At 39.2% G+C, this 20,222-nt stretch overlaps 1 protein-coding gene across 3 annotated transcripts in view; it reads right to left on the bottom strand.

Moving 5' to 3' along the window:
• The window catches only part of LOC135203568 (coatomer subunit beta'-like), a 160,104-nt gene that overhangs the window by 38,577 nt on the left and 101,305 nt on the right, over window positions 1-20,222 (bottom strand). For all 3 annotated transcript variants that reach the window (XM_064233317.1, XM_064233319.1, XM_064233318.1), the window contains exon 15: window positions 2,667-2,862. In XM_064233317.1, the coding sequence (XP_064089387.1) occupies window positions 2,667-2,862 (196 nt within the window). The remainder of the gene's footprint in view (window positions 1-2,666; window positions 2,863-20,222) is intronic.

The raw sequence follows: 20,222 nt of genomic DNA, 5'->3' as shown, positions 1-20,222 counted from the left end.
TCGACACTTCCTATCCTCACAGGCTCTGCCTGAAAACTGACTAAAAAACACAGAACTCGGACAGCCAACTTCAGCTGCACCAGCAGACAACCCAGAACTCACCAACAGCCAATTCAGTCGTTAACCATTCAACCACCAATTAGCCCCCTCTCTCTCTCTCTCTCTCTCTCTCTCTCTCTCTCTCTCTCTCTCTCCTCTCTCTCTCTCTCTGATACAGATGTTGTCAAATGGAACTCCATAACTCCTCCATAACATCATTATTTGCGCAGATAACAACAGCGTAGACAATAGCCATGCAGGTGATAGCTGCACAGGCACATGAGAATAACAACTAGAGGACCTACAGACTAATGGAGAAAATCTGAGGGACACAATGCACAGGAGAGAGGTGCCCAGGCAAAACTGTGAGGTGCACAATCACACTTGCCAAAGAAAGCCACAATACACAGGAAAGCAGAAGTCAGTTTAGACTTCTCTTGAAATACTAACTGACACATATGTATTCATCTTGACCCATGAATGATCCATAGCTACAGGGGATTCAAGTGAAACTATCCTAAAGAGCAAAGGGAAACTTTCCTCTATGATTCCACTTTAGCTGATTGCTTACTACCCAACAGAAGTAGAGAAACCCACTTAAACATTACCAGAGTCAAAGCATAAAGGGAAAACCACTGGGCAACTACTTGTATCCTCTCTCAAGAGATCCTGTCAGAGAACAAATTCCATCACTGCTGATGTCAGACTGAACAGAGGAAGAAAACAATTGGCACGGATCCACACCACTTTCCTACATGTTCTGGTTCCCTGGTACTTCAGGCCCAGGCCAATGTGGGGGATATACCTGAATTGATGGTAAGCATAGTTGGAGTGACAGCTTGAAGAGAAGCAAGAGGCCATATCCAGTTACTAAAAAGCAAAGCAGACAAAACATGCACCCCTTTAATACAAGTCTTATGAGACCTATCCTCTTCTCTTAGTTGTTTCTAAAAAATATCACTCCTTCACTCGCGATCAATTTCCGCAAAATTTCATTAGAATATGATTCACATCAGTATTCCAATCGTAATTCTTCTCTCAGCAGTATGCACATCTTGAGGGTCAATACAATTGGAATAATACGTATTCAAAATAAAATCTATGAAACTCCCAAAACAAACCAATTTTGCCAATAGAAAACCGAGTACATTTAATAATTTGTCTACCTCCATATCAATACCAGAGACTGAAATACACTGACTGGCTACTAGGGTACCTATCAGTCTTCTGTTAAGGGGATGGAGAAGATGAATAGAAAATGGATATTCATGGAAAACTAAGTGTTCTCTTTTCCTCTATCAATCTGTCAAACTCCTTTCATTTAAAAAAAAAAATTATTATTATTATTTTTTTTTTTTTTTGCTCTATCACAGTCCTCTAATTCGACTGGGTGGTATTTATAGTGTGGGGTTCCAGGTTGCATCCTGCCTCCTTAGGAGTCCATCACTTTTCTTACTACAGGAGTCCATCACTTTTCTTACTATGTGCGCCATTTCTAGGATCGCACTCTTCTGCATGAGTCCTGGAGCTACTTCAGCCTCTAGTTTTTCTAGATTCCTTTTCAAGGATCTTGGGATCGTGCCTAGTGTTTCTATGATTGTGGGTACAATTTCCACTGGCATATCCCATATACAACTTATTTCTATTTTCAGATCTTGATACTTATCCATTTTTTCCCTCTCTTTCTCTTCAACTCTGGTGTCCCTTGGTATTGCGACATCAATGAGTGATACTTTCTTCTTGACTTTGTCAATCAACGTCACGTCTGGTCTATTTGCACGTATCACCCTATCTGTTCTGATACCATAGTCCCAGAGGATCTTTGCCTGATCATTTTCTATCACTCCTTCAGGTTGGTGCTCGTACCACTAATTACTGCAAGGTAGCTGATGTTTATTATCATTATTATTATTATTATCATCATTATAGGCAGTCCCTAGTTATCAGCGATCCAGTTTGATGGCGCTTGTCTAGCGATGACAATGACTGGATTTTTGGCACTGATATGAGCTGATCCCCACTTGACAGCGGCACAATCCCGGTTATCGGCCAATATCCGCGGATCGGCAATATTATCACCAATTTTTGGTTATTGTCACACCATCAGAAATGGAACCCCACCAATAACCAGGGACTGCCTGCATTATCAATTATCATTATTACCAATTATATTACTGTCATTTAACATCTAAGCTTCAGTTTAAGTAATTTCACTGTTGGTTTAAGATTGAACATAACTAGCTTCCTAATAGTACAGTATCAATTTTGGGTACCAGCCCGAGAGGAGCCTTTATTAGGTTCAGAGGTCTGGATATACTAATCCTTTATAATAATGGGCTCCCATATAATTTGCACAGCAAAATTTAATACCAAGTACGTAGTATCAAAATGTGTCATGCAAATTTTTCCTTCTAAATCAAATAACATTATTTCCCTACAAAATAATCTGCGTTCAATTATCACAACCGAGTTAAATGAGAATATTACTAATTTGACTCAGGATCACAGTAAGACTATTTTTGGTTAAAACATTAACTTGACTCAGGATCACAGTAAGACTATTTTTGGTTAAAACATTAACCTGAAGATTTCAAAGCCTACACCACACAAAAAACAGAATTACTTACAGGCACAGATGCTGCTGATGCAGCAGGAATGGGCTTGGCTTCTTTTTCTAAGTAGTGTTGGGTCTTGACAGCATCTTTGTAGCCAGGGAACAAGTTGTCATACTGAGCAGGATCTGCTAAACTCTGGCCTATTTTCTCTCCAGCAGCTTCTTTCCAAAGTCCCACAACACGTGACATTTCACTTGGCAAGTAGGTTCTGAAAGAGAGTGGAAAGGCTATGTTAAGAAATAAGGACACAACCCTCTTGATTATTTATGATATATTGACAAGTCACTCATGATGCTTTGGTGCAATATTTCTGGTGATGTTTGAATGAACGACTGATTATGAGGTTTGGGCTATAAGGCCAAGTTCTAGAACCTATCAGTCATTCAACACCTCTGAACTGACAATTTTCTTAAGGGACCTGGAGCTTTTCAAGTTTTCCCCCCAGAATAACATATATATACAAAAAATGAATACATACAGTGGACCCCCAAAGTTGCGGGATTTAGGTACCACAACCACCAGCGATTACCGAAATCCACAATATATTGGAACCCCCTCTAAAAGAGCTTATAACTGAGTATTTTAACAGCTAGAACACCAAAGACCCCTCTAAAAATGCTTGAAACTGCATATTTTAATGTTATTTTTGTGACTGAATATTTTTTATGATCAATTAAAAGTGTAAAGTAATAAAACAGTACGTTACATAAAGTAAGATTTTTAAAAAATTTTGTTTCCGTGTACATTTTACATACTGTTTGGTGAAAATGGCTGGCTGGGGGATGGAGGGAGGAGAGACAGGAACCCTTTGAGGAAACCAAAATGGTTGCAGTAGGCAAAGGTTAATTACAAAATCAATTCTATTCATATTTTAAAAGGATAATTAAAGGAATACATAGTTCATTTGGAAGCTGCTCTGCTAAATTTGCAGTAGTTGCAGGGATATGTTCTGGTGGAACAAATGGTATGGCAATTCCCATTTTACCACGAAGAGCAAAATTGGCATCGGTACAGCTAGTTATCGACTTACGACCTATGCGAGTTACGCCTGATCGACTTTAGGACCACCCACAACTAAAACGACTTGGAAGCAACTTGAGCAAGAAAGAATGGTGTCCAGTTGAACATACGACAGTTTTTCCCAGCTCCCGCCTCTCCACCCACGCAGCTCACTTTTCGAGCTGCTAATGACTATTATCATGCATTGGCAACAAGGATATTAACTCCAGTACTTATGCCATCAAACACAACCTTAAATTGAGAGAAAATAATTTTAACCCCTTCGCCACCAGCTTGCTGCATTGCTGCAAATGCTTGCATACCGCATGAGACCCCGTCGACCGCGAGTATCAATCATTTACTTGCTCCCACTAAATTTCATGTTATTCATATTTTTCCTTTATATTATGTGAAAACATTGTGTGTACGGATATCAATGAATATTTTTTACCCCATTGTCAAAAGATTACAAAAAATATAGTAAGAATATGGGAAAAAATAGGAATATTTAGTGGAAAAAGTAATTGCAGAAGTAGGAACTGTTATAAAGTAGTAGAAATAGTAGTAAAGAAATAGAAATAAAGTAGCAGAAAAAGTAGTAAAGTAGTAAAATAGTAGTAGTGGTAATAGCAGTACGTACTAGTTTTCTTACTGAAACAGTTATTCCTAGGTTTCATACAGAAACAGTGTATACATCAATGAATGTTTACGGCACTGGTAATAATAATAATAAAACAGTAATAATAGTAATAATAATAATAATAATAATGATGATAAAAGCAACAGCATCTCGTGACCAATATGTATATACACATGGGGCAGTTTATTCACCCCCATTATCATCAGCAAGCTATAAAAAAACACATCTCATCACGAGTAACAGGCCTCCATAGAAGTCCTTTCACCTACGCTTTCCTGTTGAATGAAAGTACTACTCTGCCCGAGCATTCATCCATTCACACAATTTGTCAATTACATCACCACAAAAAAGGAAAAAAAATGCATCACGTAAGCAGGTGAAATCTGGTGTGAAAGCAAGAATCCTATTGCCACCCTCCGTGAATCGGGGGGGCTGGGTCTGGGCGCAAGTCACAAGATGGATCAGTTATGAACCGGCAGCTTTCATCGACAAGAGGTTCAATGTCTTCCAAACACTCTTTGTCACTGTCAACCTCTAAGAAATTGTCACTATAATCATCATCTGATAGATTTGGCAGGTAACGTAACTAACGGTAAAGCTTATACTACGAAAAAATCAATGAAAATACCAACTGGAATCAGGTAATATTTTTACACAATAAACATGCCCAGAATGCAATCTGTTAAAGAAAAAATAATTTAGTTCACAAGACGTATTAAATTCATATTTCGACTTAAAAACAAGTCGTATAATGACAAATTATCTTGTCTCATATAAGTAAAGTATCTACATATTTGATGCTAACTAGAAGCATGGCTCTTAAATATGGCGAAATAAAACGTAAATATGGTGAACTAAACTCGTATTCGGCATCTGCTGATTTCCAAACCAATACATTGACCACTTTGTTAGTATTTTATGATACAATAATATGAGAATACATACAATATTATTGGATACAGTAATGTATAACTTTTTAAAAGATTCACAGAAAAGATGCATTGTGTTTTTTATATCATAAATATACGTAGCCGTCAGCAGCCTGTCGGTTTGAATCTGATTCCTGTTTCGCATACAATTTTTTTTTTTTCTACTGATATATCATAGTCAGAATGCATTGAACCTCCAAATTTGGCTTATATTACTAAATTATATCGTATATGTAGTAGTATACAGTATACTGTAAGTTAGGCTACTGTATTCGTATATACATATACGATTTAATGTACCATGATATCATCATCATCTTACATGCGAGGCTAACTTGTTAAATGTTATTCAATTTCTCTTTTTACTGAATTATCATAAGCTAATGTGCATTGAACCTAGAGAATTAGCTAGAATTAATAATTACTATGCCATATATGTATAAAGTATGCTGTGTAGTGTAGGCTAGGCTACCCTGTATGTAAAGATGGTACTGATTACCCTAGTGTAGGCTAGGCTAGTACGTATAATGTTCTTACGGTAAATCAACAGGGGCCAACTTACGTCCAAATAGATTTACGACCGTTTGGTCGTAACCTCATTGTGGTTGTAGAGTCAACAACTACCTGTATTGTAATGCTGAGATACTAATCCCAAAGAAGTTAATTTTTTGTATACATTTTGAGCAAAGTGGAAACGGCATCACCTAATTTCAACAATGGGAAATGGCCTATTCCAACACCACCAAAAATTGGTTATATTTGTGGCTTAACACCACCGATAAGCATAAAAAATCGCTAATTTTCAGTCATCGGCGGCGCTTGTTAGGTATGTATGTATTAGCACAGATATGCAGACATCAGAATCAAAAATCTCCAACTTTCATCGCTAGGCAAGCCCCATAAAACCGGATCGCCAAAAGCCGAGGCCCCTGATACGGGGGACTGCCTGTATAGTACACATACTGTTTCCAGCTCTAACTCTGATTGAATTTCTATTTCTAAAAGCATACACAAAAATTTGTCAAGGTTGCGCTAGTTACTGAGAAGTAGTGTATAGATAAACGGACGAATGCAACCGTGCATCTCAGTATGAACAACATATACGTACTTGACAAAAAAAAGTGGGTGTGTTATTTTTGAAAGTACTGTTATTTTTTAAATTGTGTTTTCTTTTTTACACTTGAGCTGGGTCAGCGTTATGTGAATACTCATTTATTTTTTTACAATTTTACTATTCTTTACAGGAATTCACACCTTGCATAACCTCCTCCTTTCACATCCCCAAAACAATGTGACATTAGCACAAAGTCTGTCAAAAATATATATAGTACATATAACCATCACTCATAATTCTCTTTTCCTCATTATGGGTCTCTCTCTTTTGCCATTGTAAAAGGGGTTTTGTTACTGAACATTCTGCAATGTAAACTTAAACTTCATTATCTCACAAATAGGCAATTCTTTGCGACTATTAAGCATTGTTGTAAATAAAAGTTTACATCCATTAAAATAATTTCAACTATTCAATAATGTATTTGCCAAAGGAAACAATCTAACTGGCGAGGTGCCCAGCCCTTGTAGACAAAGTAACCACTGATAAACATGGAGAGAGGAGAGGAGGAAAGGAAAAAAAGAAGAAGAGAGGGAGAGAGAGAGAGAGAGAGAGAGAGAGAGCGAGAGAGAGGAGAGAGAGAGAGAGAGAGAGAGAGAGAGAGAGAGAGAGATAGAGAGAGAGAGAGAGAGAGAAAGAGAAGAGAGAGGAGGAGAGAGAGAGGAAGAGAGAGAGAGAGAGGTACAGTTACTGCTTACTGGTACTGTTATCCAGCAAATCTGGTTGCTCTCAGTATATAAAGGGGATCAGGGATCAATTGTGAATGTGAAAGATGGCTGCTGAAATACCAGTGGACCCCTGTATTTGTGTTCTCAGCATTTGTGGACTGCCATATTCATGGATTTCTCTATGGATCATATCTAGCCATTATTTGCAGGAAATTTGTGTAATCGCTGTATTTTTCTACGAGAAATATCCACAAATTACTGAATTTTCATGTCAATTTCATGATTAAATGCACTTTTTGAGATAAAATAAAAAAAACAGGAATAAGCATTTTTAGTGGGGCTTTCTTGAGTTTGAACTAACATAATACAGGCAGTCCCCGGGTTACGACGGGGGTTCCGTTCTTGAGACGCGTCCTAAGCCGAAAATCGTCGTAAGCCAGAACATCGTCAAAAATCCTAAGAAAACCTTACTTTTAATGCTTTAGGGTGCATTGAAAACTATGTAAACTGCATTCTTATGGCATTTTTCATCAAAAAAATCTTCAAATATTGATTATTTAGCATTTTTGGTGTCATATTTCATCTGCCAGATGAGTGTTGTAGGCGTCGTAACCCTGGAAATAATGTCTGATGAATATAATTGAAAAGAGTCGTAACCTCGGAAAGTCGTAAGCCGAGACCGTCGTAACCCGGGGACTGCCTGTACAGGAATATGCATCTTTCCCTTGGCTCTTTTAAATAATTATCCTTTACTTTGCTGTATTCAATAATACTGTATGTAGTCATATTACTATTGTATCATAAAATACAAACTGATAATGTTTTGGTTTGGAAAAATCAGCTGATGGAAGTAAGTTTATTTCGCCTAATTTAACTCAATTCAAAGCAATTTTCTAGCTTCTATTTCATGAAAACTAATCTCTAGAAATTCTATTTATATGAGAAGGTTATGTTTTGTTATATGTTTTGTAATATGAAGTGTCTTAAAGTCAAAATAGGACTTGTTTTATTGTGAAACTAGATTTAGTTAATTTTTTTCGTTAACAGATGGCAACCTAGCAATCATGTTTTGGTTTGGAAAAATCACCTGATGGATTTAGGTTTATTTTGCTGCATTAACTCAATTCAGAGTGATTTTCTTGCTTCTTTGTAGAGTAAATTAATCTCTAGAAACTCTATTTATATGGGACAAGGTTATGTTTCGTTTTAGTATAAGTGGGACAAAGTTATGTTTTGTTATATCAAGTGTTTTAAAGTCGAAATATGACAAATACACATCATCATGTGAACTAAATTTAGTTATTTCTTTGTTAATAGATGGCGTCGGGAGCATGTTTTTTATGTATAAAAATTAACAGATTCCTTCCACTATTTTTACATTTCATCATAATACCCACTTTACATACTTATCTTTTATCAGTGTGAAAACAGCAGTAAAATCTGTCTTTCATGCCCAGCATTTTTTATTAAAATACTTTTTTCTCAACTATTAATTGCGGTAGAATTTATCCATGTTACTGATGTACGATAATTTAGTCATTAGCAGTGTGAACATTGTTTTTTCAGCTTCAGCTACAAATGCAGTACAATATTTCCTTGCCGATATTTTCTCCATAGCAAATAAATGTAGTATGTATAACGTAAAAATATATAAGTCCTAAAAATATATCAGTCCTATCCTACTTAATTAACATTATTTGTAACAAAACTGCAGTAAATATTTACTATCGTACAATGACTGAAATGCAAGCAAAACACAGTTACCTGATTCAGTTCAGTCGTTGTAATGCTGAAAAAGGCGACTTTTTCTCTCTCTCTCTCATTCTAGTCGAAGATTACCTACATTTCATCTAATCTGACATTAAAAATTTGTAGAACTACCATGCAGACCATTGTAAATGATTAGGCTAAAGAAAATGATATTGTTATGATACAATAAAGTTTGTTCATACTTACCTGGCAGATATATATATAGCTGTATTTTCTGAAGTCCGACAGAATTTTAAAAACTTCCGACACACGCAGTGGTCCGGCCATGTTTGGGTTAGTACCCATTCCCGCCGCTGGGAGGCGGGTATCAGGAACCATTCCCATTTTCTATTCATAATTTTTATTTCCACTGTCCCCTGAGGGGAGGTGGGTGGGTACTTGATTATATATATCTGCCAGGTAAGTATGAACAAACTTTATTGTATCATAACAATATCATTTTGTTCATGAAACTTACCTGTCAGATATATATATAGCTGAATCCCACCTTTGGAGGTGGGAAGGGACAGAATAGAAGGATTTTGGGAAACAAATGCATGCAGATGATTTACATCTTGGTTCCACCTGTTAGCATAGCTGGCTTCGTGGTTACTGCCACGTAAGTCTGCTTGTGCTACTAGAGTTGCCAGCGAGGTAGAGAACCATTATAGCTGGTGCACTCCCAGATGATCTGTCAACCGGGGGGCGAGACCACGACGTGACTAGACCATATTGGACCATACCATGAGGGCTAAGAAGTAAAATAAATATATATATATATATATATATATATATATATATATATATATATATATATATCACCACCTGACCAACCTAGCCAAAGTTAAGGTGTTTTAACTAAGGCTTAAGAGTTAAGAAGTCGCCGTTGTCGGCGACTCAACAACTAAATTAAGAGCTCTTCCTAACCATTTTCTACAGGATAGGATGAGTGGTACTTCTTGCCCCCAAGATTGTGTCTGCAGACACGTATGGCCCTAGCGAGCAGCAGATCTCATATGCCATCTTCACATCTCGCAGGGAGTGTGAAGTGAACACAGAGTTGCTTCGCTAAAAACATGGTACTCAGGATGTTGCTGAGTGCCATGCTCTGTTGAAATGCTTCCGAGGCCGCGCCCTCACCTCGTGAGCATTCAGATAAAAGATTTCAAATCTTTGTGCAAACACAATGAAGGAGCATTTTTGAAAGAACTCCTTAACACTAAAGCCAGGGTGTTCTTCGATATGGGCAAGTCTGGTCTTTTTTCGGAACACTGCAGATTGCCCGAATGACTTCGACTTTCTTGGGTTTTATGTAGATAAAACTTGAGAGACCCGACAGGGCACAGGACTCTCTCTGGCTCCTGCCCACTAACTTGTGCCATCCTTGCTTCCAAGCTCCTGGCCCGAGGACAAAACGGGTTTCCATTCTTAGGCCACAACGGAAGGCTTAGAGAGCACACCGCCTTGTGTTCTCTAAAGCCAAAACTTGTGACGATGGCTTAAATTTCACTAACCCTCTTTGTCGTATCTAGGGTGGTTAGAAGAAGGCCTTCCTGATCACATGCAAGAAGTTAACAGGTAGGAGAGGTTCGAATGCTTTGACATCAAGAACTTCAGACTACGTCTAAGTTCCATATTGAAAGCTTCGATCTGGACATGCACAGTCAGTCCGTCTGTACTAAAGTCAGGTGACCGACCAGTTGACCAGTCAGACGAATCAAGGACAGCAAGGCTGTACCCTGAAGACCATAAGGCACTATTCTTCGCTGAAGGATGAGTGTCTGGACTGCCTGGGCGATTCAATCTAAGCAAACCTTGGGGGTGTATCAACGCAACCCAACGTCGTCAGCGAATCAACTCCTGACTCGAGCTTCTGGTGCCAGGAGAAAGGAGCGAGGAGCAAAAAGGCGATTCAGTCCCGAAGGAAGAATGCCTGACAGTCCAACCTGGTCTCATGTTACACGATCATCGGGGGTGTATAAACGCAACCGACTTCGTCAACAAGAAACTCAGGGCTACTATATGTCGCCTGATCTCGCACGAGTGCCTGACTCCGAGAAAACAGGTGAGACAAAAAGTAGATGGTGAGCGAGTTTCGAGATTCCACAGAACTCAAAGATCGTGAAGGGCTTTGTTGTTTGACAGACGCAATCTCTGAGCCCAAAGGCCGTCAACAACATATTTGCATATTCTTTAATAGTTGTGACTGCCAGCTTATCCCATTCTTCAGACGGAAATGGAAGACGGTAATCTTATTCCTGTCAACATCTCGATAGTCTGAACGTGTAGTCAGACTCAGAGCGAGAGGTTATAGGTACCTTTCGAGTTAGAGTAGACCGACTCCTCTCGGAAAAGGTCCTTGGAAAAGTGATCTAGGAAGTATGTGACCTCTGTGAATCCAGGATCCTGAAGGCCAACATGGGGCGATCAGCGTCATTGTCGCTCCCTGTGACGTCATAAATCCTCTTATTACATTTCCTAAGCGATTGAAAAAGGGGAAAAGAGACTAAACATCCATCCCCGTTCAATATCATAGGATGGCGTTTAATGGTAAGGTACCGATCCCGGATCGAGAATAAGGGAGCAGAGAAGAAGAAGCCTCTTCGTCCTCAACATATCGAAGAGAAGAATGAAAGGGCGTCCCTGAAGTCTACACAACTCTCAACTTACTTCTAAAGAAAGATTCCACTCGGAAGTGAATAGTTGCTGCCGTCGATCGAGACGATTCGAACGGACTTTTGTAATCCTGTGTAACGAACCTGTAGAGGATCGTTACATTCTACGCCTGTTGTTATAATAGGCTCTTTCTCGTAAACTCGAGCAGGGACCGAGAGAAGATACTTGTTAAGAAATGAGAGAGCTGTGGAAAATCAGAGTTGATGTGGACCACTGGTTCCAAAAACTCGTTTCGAGGACTGGAGGGACGACCGAATTGCATTTACTTCTTTCAGATTAAGATCCAGGACATCTGAAACTCTATCCAGATGTTCCGGTCACCTTCTTTCTATCATGACGCACTGAGAGATGTTCAGAATCATTCCTAGACCTTGAATAATATTTCAGTTTCCCGGTAGGAAAAAACTGTGGTCTGAATTGCAGTCTATTCGGGGAAACAAACTTCTTCAGGAAGGAAATGGTCCCCAGCAAGCTCATCCACTTCCCTCCCCGAGTATGCTTACTTCCCTAATAAGGCTGCGCTTTGCCTAAGCAAGAGAGCATATAAAAGTGCAATGTTGCGGTAGACTCGTAGTTCTATACCGTGCGGTAACGAGCACCGAAAGGATTAAGAGATAACTCTGTTGAACATAGTAAGGCAAAACGAATGCAACATTTATTCATTCACGTAAGAAATCCCCTCAATCTTAGGCTAAAGTCCGTGATTGTAGACAGAGATACAGTTAGTCAGTCAATTCCGCAGGAGAGACGTAACCGCCAGCACAGAGATACGGTTAGTCAGTCAATCCCGCAGGAGAGAGAGACGTAACCTACAGCGCATGACAGCGCACGATCTGTTACTGGCTCGGTTGGACAGTCAGACACAGCAGCAGCCAGCAGCTTACGAACGTCGTCTCTTAACTTTATGTCTGGGTTGCCAGCTACCCTATTCTACGAAGAAATAGGTCCGTTATTTTTGAGCAAAAGACTCTCAAGCTGGTATATTTAAGCGAAACAGAAAACGCTAAATATATAGATGCGTTTGTGTCGTCAGAACACTACCATACAACGGTAAAAGATAAATCGGAAACTCCTGGAAGGCTGCAGGGAGTAACGATTAAATGTCCTTAAATAGACAATAGACTTCTCGGTTGCCATCCGAAGAGGCAACTACAGCAAGCGTATATGACTTGAACCAACCAGAAGTAAAATAACGCAAGGCAAAATATGAAATTATATCACAATAAAGTTTGTTCATACTTACCTGGCAGACATATATATAGCTGAATTCGGAAATACAGCTACATACATATCTGACAGGCAAGTTTCATGAACAAAACTTAAGAGAAAATCGAAAGCAGTCGGCTCAAGCTTCTTATGTTATTGGACATAAGCGTTCATTGACGTAGTCTACAAGTCTATTTCTTGTACGAGTCTGCGAATGACGAATGAGAGCTCTTCCGAATCTTGTCAATAAGAGCTTATTCGCTTACGCAATATCAAGTTAATGAGATGTTTGTCAATGAGAACTAACCCATTTACGGGACAAAGATATTTTGTCAATGAGGGGATACCCACTTACTTGACAAAACGATAGTATATTGTCAATGGGGGAAAGACACTGAATTGACAAAACGTAATCCAGGAAGTCGAGCATTTAATTTTTCCGATTCCCGTCTCAAACAAGGAAGGGGCAAGAATCCTGTTAAGAGACTGGGCTTACGGCAGGTAGAACGACGATGTTCAATTCGGCAGCGTAGTCCCGACTAGAAACTAACAAAATCTATCATCTGAAAAACCCTTTCAGATGGGCTAAAAAGCTTGCAAAATTATCCTGGGAAGAGGAAGAAACTCTCCAACCAGCTTCCTCTCCCGTATCACAACTAATGCCTGCTAAAGCTTAAAATTTATTGGCAGTATGGCAAAGGAAGTCCTGTCTTGCGCTTTCCTGAAGAGCGTCCTTTTGATGAGTGCCTTTGCAAGAATCCTACTGAACGTTGCCGAGAGTCCTGACGTGCAGGACATCGAGCCTTACATAACCCGTAACTGCCTTATCAGCAAAGTCTTGACTGCGGTAGTGAAAACTTAAATTTATTGGCAGAATGGCAAAGGTTGCGGTAGAGCAAACGAGATCTTCCCTTGAGCTTTCCTTAACTCCATCCACCTTGCGAAAGGCAATATTAATTGACAGAGACCTCTTGAATTCACAAAAACCCGATGTCTTGCTGGGTTTCGAAGAAGAAGTTGTCTGTTCACTTTAAGCTTCCTCCGAAGCACTGCCTACTTCACATTCTTTGCAGGTGAGGTAGAAGGTATCACCGAAGGTAGAGGTAAAAATACTTTAGGCCCATATCTGAAACAAGAGCTTGAAGAGTTCAACAGAAACGTTCAGCCAGGCGACACACCTGGCGTGCGCTGGTGCACGCTCGGCATCCACTGGCGCGCGCTCGGCATCCACTGGCGCGCGCTCGGCGTCCACTGGAGCGCGCTCGGCGTCCACTGGCGCGCGCTTGGCCTGCACCCGCGCGCGCCTGGAGTCCATCCGAGCGTCCCGGGCGTCCGCTCTCAAAAGCTTCCTGCTACTATGACTTCTTTTACGTATTTCTCGGTGGAAAGACGGACACGAGTTCAGGCGACGTTCGCCTTCTTACTTCTCACTGAAACGCATAACGAGAGAGAGAGAGAGAGAGGACGTGAAGCGTCCTCTTCTATAAAGCTTCTATTTAGAGCTAGGGCGCGAGTCCTTCCGAAAGCTCCAACCCCTGCATGGGGAGGACGCTTCGGAGGACGAGAAGCAATCTTTCAGGATTCGTGCACGCGCACATGCACTTTGGCAGTAATGGGGATTTTCAATCAGAAACTGCCGAAGGCACGCCAGATCGGTGGGGGTTCCTTGTAACCCTCCTTAGGCTTTCGACATGCTCCCTCCCCGGGTCCTGGGAGTCAAGCAGAGGTCCCGGCCTAGAGGCGAAACGAGGCCGATCTGACGCACCCTCCACTACACAAGGGGTATCACTGCACTTCTGCACTTCACTTTTACTCTCTAAAGCAAGCACTTTCGATTCTAAGTTACGAATCGAAAGAGTATCAGAGAAAGGGCAATTCCTCTACAGACACTGCTTAGGGCCCGAAGGCAACACTGCAGGGTTAGGAGTAACAATTACAGAAGTAGCACTCTTCACAGCAATGAAGGAGAGCGAGCACCTCTCGTAGACATATTCATAGCCCGTAGGCCATACTACAGGGTTAGGCAAAATAAAGTCTACAGGAAGGTTAGCAGGTTCACTACCCTGACTTTTGTTACTGATTAATTGCGTACATACGAATCATACGTCTTCCTTACGGAATTAGACATGTTTACTGATTAATTGCGTACATACGAATCATACGTCTTCCTTACGGAATAGACAAAGTCTCACACTCCTTACATGACAAATCTCAACAAAGAAGCAAGACCCATACCCCTCGTACATACCAAGTGCGGATCTACCGAAGCTTTCGGTAGCCACACCCTATCTTAGCCTAACTAGATTCAGATATTTTATGCAAAAATGAATCAAATTCAAATCAATTTAAGATAGCGTATGCCTAGCCACAAATCCCACAAATCCAAGTAAATAAACCAAAAGACAATTAGGATACTTAGCGGCAATGAAGTTTCCAAAATCCTAAGACGGAGGTACTGAAAACAGGTGTTTTCAGCACCGGCGACAGAAAAATTATGAATAGAAAATGGGAATGGTTCCTGATACCCGCCTCCCAGCGGCGGGAATGGGTACTAACCACCTGGCCGACCACTGCGTGTGTCGGAAGTTTTTAAAATTCTGTCGGACTTCAGAAAATACAGCTATATATATATCTGACAGGTAAGTTTCATGAACAAATTCTGCATTTTCATTAGTTTTATTACATATTAGGGCAAAATATCTGGCCGTGACACGAAGTCATTTTGCCGGCAAAATATCTGGCCGTGACACTAAGTCATTGTTAACCCGTCTAGGTCACTGTTTAGGTGGATTGTGGCACCTGCAGATTTTTTAATTTCAGTTAAAAACTATTTTCGGTTACTGTCAAGCCCCCAGGAACAGAACCCCTGTAAGTAACCAGGGGCTGCCTGTAGGCAGTCTCAAGCATTTTTATAGGGGTTCTAAGTATTCACAGGGTGGGGAGGGTGTCTGGAATGCATCCCCCCAAATACAGGGAGTCCACAGTACAACTTATGAAAAAGTGACAAACAAGAGACCATCAGATGATGGGCTAAGTCTTACTGCTACTATTAGGAAACAGAAACCAACGGCCACAAACCACCGTACCTAAAAGATATATATCTCTGGCAGAAGCAGACATCCACACTGTATAACAGCATGTGTATTCCAGCTGAGAACAGCTTCATTTCTCATAAATGGTGACTTTACCACACCAACAAGTGTCACATCAGTGGCATACTGAACACTTTTCCAGGTCAACAACCATCTCACTAGTATACAATAAAAATAACAGAGGACAAAGAACACTGCCCTGTGGAATTCCCGACACAATGAGTCTTGGTTCACTCAAAATCCCATCCACAGCAACTAGCTGCAGCCTACCTGCAAGGGGATCTTGAAGTAATCCTAAAAAATCCACCCACTCCAAGATTCTAACATTAATAAATAAGTGCCTTGTTGGCACACATTGGCAGTGAAAATCCAGTTATCATCATCACTAGACAACTCCCATAAAACCAGATCGCAGATAACAGGAACAGGGGAACTGTCTGTATAGTGATTTAAAATAAGTCTTTCAGCAATTTTGGAGATCACAGGGAGAACAGAAATTGGTCTGTGGTTACTGCAGTCTGTAGATATGCCACTCTTTGGAACAGGTACTGTATTACTAAGTTTCAGCTCATCCACAAACATGCTACATCGACAAAAAATCTATTGGAATCTAACAATCGTGGAAGGCAACACACTTGAAACTTTTAAAAAACTAAGGGAAGAAACCATCAGATTCTTCTCCAACCCAGCTATCAAGATTATCCAGAATTTTCTTGACATCCCTGGAGCAAAATGCAAATTTTGTAAGAAGAGGTTCAGGATGTATCAGGGAGGGGGACATCCTCAGCTGATTGCATATCTTCAAAAGCTTGGTGAAGCAGTTCAGCCTTTTCCCTAAGGCCAGCAACCAATTTACCATCGTCTGTTAGTATTGGCGGAATGGAAGACTAGTATAAACCATAGACAGACTATGCCAATTAGGTCCAACACACTTGATGCTCAGTACATTCTTCAAGTTTCCTCTTCAAGGAATTATCGTAATTTCTCTTGGCCATATAGTAAATTCTATTCACAGCACGGCAACTCAACAAAAATGGTGTAATTTTATTTCAGCAATTTTGTTTCCATGTGTTGAATTTGGTCTGTCATGGTAGGCTCATCTAATATAGCCATCAGCATTTCATTTAACTTCTTGGGATCAGGATTTAATACAGCAATTCAAATAAATACTAAGTGCCTGACAATGTAATGTAATCCTTATTAGCTTTGGATTTAAGCTAGACTGTTTCCCCATCTGTGGCATTAGGAATACAGGCAGTTCCCGATTAATGGCGGCCTCGGTTATCATCAATATGGTTTTATGGCGCTTGTCTAGCGACAACAACTGAATTTTTGGCATCGATATGTGCCAATCCTTGCTTCCTCAGTATCGGTGCCATTACCACAGATTTTTGGTTATATGTAGTTACGCCGTCAGAAACAGAACCCCCCCAAAGATAACCAGGGATTGCCTGTACACTGACTGACAGATACAGGTAACCCCACGTATTAGCGTTCTAGAGATTCGTGGACTCATATATTTGCGGATTTTTCCGTGGGACCTATCTAAAAATTATTCACAGGAGGACTCGCTCATTTGTGGGATTTTCTGTCAATAAATATTCACAAATTAGTACATTTTGATGTTATTTCTATGACTAAATACATTTTTATTACGCAAAAATTTACTAATTTTCAAATAAGTAATATTGATTAATACTGTATTAAGTTTAATAAGATTCAATATTAAATAATACAAAAAATAATTTTCTCTCTCTTTCTCTTCTTACTGGGATGTTTGTTTTTGTATGATAAATAAATTGACTAATTTTCAAATAATATTAATGTAAATCGTAATAATATCAATTTATTAAAGAAAATACTATAGTGAATTACTATGGTTTTGGTTTATAAATTACAAAATTATGTAAGAATGAAGGAAAACCCAGCCTTTCAGCATAGCGACTTGGAGAGAAGGACAAGGGTGGAGCTGTCACAAATGTCAAGAAACCTGACAGCAAGGGTAGGAGAGTGTTGCATTTAGTGAGTCTCCAATAATTGATGCCATCTTCAGATCAAAGGATATACTGAAAACCCTCTCTCTCTCTCTCTCTCTCTCTCTCTCCTCCCGCCCCTCTCTCTCTCTCTCGCTCTCTCTCTCTCTCTCTCTCTCTCTCTCTCTCTCTCTCTCTCTCTCTATCAGGAAAAGTCTCTCTCTAACCAAATGATATCAACACATTTATCCAGATAAATATTCACTAATTAGTGTATTTTTATACAACCTTCAATCATTTTTAGTTGTATTCTACATGAAATTGCGCACATTTTCATATATAAAACTTTAAGTAACGGCTAATTTTAAATGGTACAAACATATCGACAATCGCACAAAAAAAAATTCTGCATTTTTTTTGGAACAAGAGTTTTAAACCAAACCGCGCGGGTCGGACGATCAAGGCAAAATGTTTTTTTTTTTTTTCATAAACTCACCATAAATCGAAATATTGTGCTAGAGACTTCCAAGTCGTTGCAAAATGAAGGTAAATGATTGAATATTACTAGAATATAAGTCTTTTAGCTTACAATTGCGTTTTTCGACCATTTCGGTAGAGTCAAAGTTGACCAAAAGTTGAAATTTTTGCACTTAACGCTATTTATATAAAAATATTTCAAAACTGATAAAAGCTACAACCATGGGTTTGTTTTTTAGTTGTATTGTGCATGAAATTGCGCACATTTCCATATATAAAACAAAACTTTATGTAACGGCAAATTTAAAATGGTGCAAACATTAGGACAATCGCACGAAAAAATTTATCGGAAGAGTTACCGCGCAAACGTAAGGAAAAAGTTTTTCATAAATTCACCATAAATCGAAATATTGTGCTAGAGACGTTCAATTTGTTGCAAAATGAAGGCAAATGATTGAATATTACTATAATATAAGTTTTAGCTTACAATTGCATTTTTCGACCATTTCGGTAGAGTCAAAGTTGACCGAAGGTTGAAATGTTTGCACTTATCGTTATTTATATGAAAATATTCCAAAACTGATAAAAGCTATAATCATGAGTATTTTTTTGTTGTATTTACAGGAAATTGCGCACATTTTCATATATAATACTTCATGTAAAGGATAATTTAAAATGGTGCAAAAATTATGTCAAAGTGACGAAATAATTTTTGAGATGTGTCACTTATACTTTTTAGTGCGATAAGAAAGAAATTTGCGCTTGAGCGCCTGCGTAGCGATTGTAAACAAAACAATGCCTTGATCCGTGAACTCCCAGCATCCCCCAAGGCGCATGATTCAAAAGTTTTCGGCTGGTAGGCCTATAAGTATTTTTCCGCGAATTTTTAAAAAAACTTTTTTGAGTCAACGTATGATACGTCCATTCGGCATACGGGAGACATTTTGACTCGACGTTTAATACGTCCATTCGGCGTAAGAGGGTTAATGTGTTTTGTAAAGTTTAGTTTGTTTTTCTGACAATTTTTTATGTGTTTCGTAAAGTTAAGTGTACGTATCTGCCATTTGTCCTCCTCTGCCGCCACTTTCGGAGATAGCCTCACTCGAAAGGTAAGCTTCCACATTTTACGAACAGTAATATTTCTTGTTACCATGTACACTAATATACACTTTATTTACAGGTTTTGCATTTTTGTTATTAATTTAGGTATTGAATGGTCCAAATTGTTGTAGTATTTCATTGTTTATAGGTAAATTTAGCTTTTATTATGAAATTTACTGGGGTGTTTTTGGAGGGCTTGGAACAGATTAGCATTTTACATGTGAAATGTGGTCCAAGATACGAAAACCTCATGATATGAAGGGCGCCTCGTTTGTTTATCTTTGTTTCTGCAAGAATTTCATCATGCCAAAGAGGAAAATACAAGGTAAACATCTCACTAACATACAGAAGAAGAAACTTTCTGTAATAAGCCAAGTTAGTGAAGGAGAGAGAGAGACTTGCGTAGGAAGGAGTGCCCCGTCTTCCCTGACGCAGTGCCCCAAGCTAATATACATTCATAATAATCATTATTTATTAACATTGTCTTTATAAAAATACAAAGGAAAACTTTGAAAGCCTGTATCTCAAAACTATACTTATTGACCCTCAAATTCTATCTTCTCACTCAAGTTTTAAAGCTATAGCATTGAAATTTGGTATAAAACTTAGAAAGACATTATAGAACAATCAAATAGAACCTTTTTTCAAATTTTTTTCTTTTTTTATTTTTCTTCCTGATTTATAGGGTTTATTTTTTTACCATAATGAAAAATGATATTGTAATGATACAATAAAGTTTGTTCATACTTACCTGGCAGATATATATATAGCTGTATTTTCCGAAGTCCGACAGAAATTAAAAACTTACGACACACGTAGTGGGAGTCAGGTGGTTAGTACCCATTCCCGCCGCTGGGAGGCGGGTATCAGGAACCATTCCCATTTTCTATTCATAATTTATTTCCACTGTCTCCTGAGGGGAGGTGGGTGGGTACTTAAATTATATA

This window comes from Macrobrachium nipponense, chromosome 36, assembly GCF_015104395.2.
Source record: "Macrobrachium nipponense isolate FS-2020 chromosome 36, ASM1510439v2, whole genome shotgun sequence".
NCBI lineage: Eukaryota > Metazoa > Arthropoda > Malacostraca > Decapoda > Palaemonidae > Macrobrachium > Macrobrachium nipponense.
This window is presented reverse-complemented; position numbering and strand designations above follow the sequence as displayed.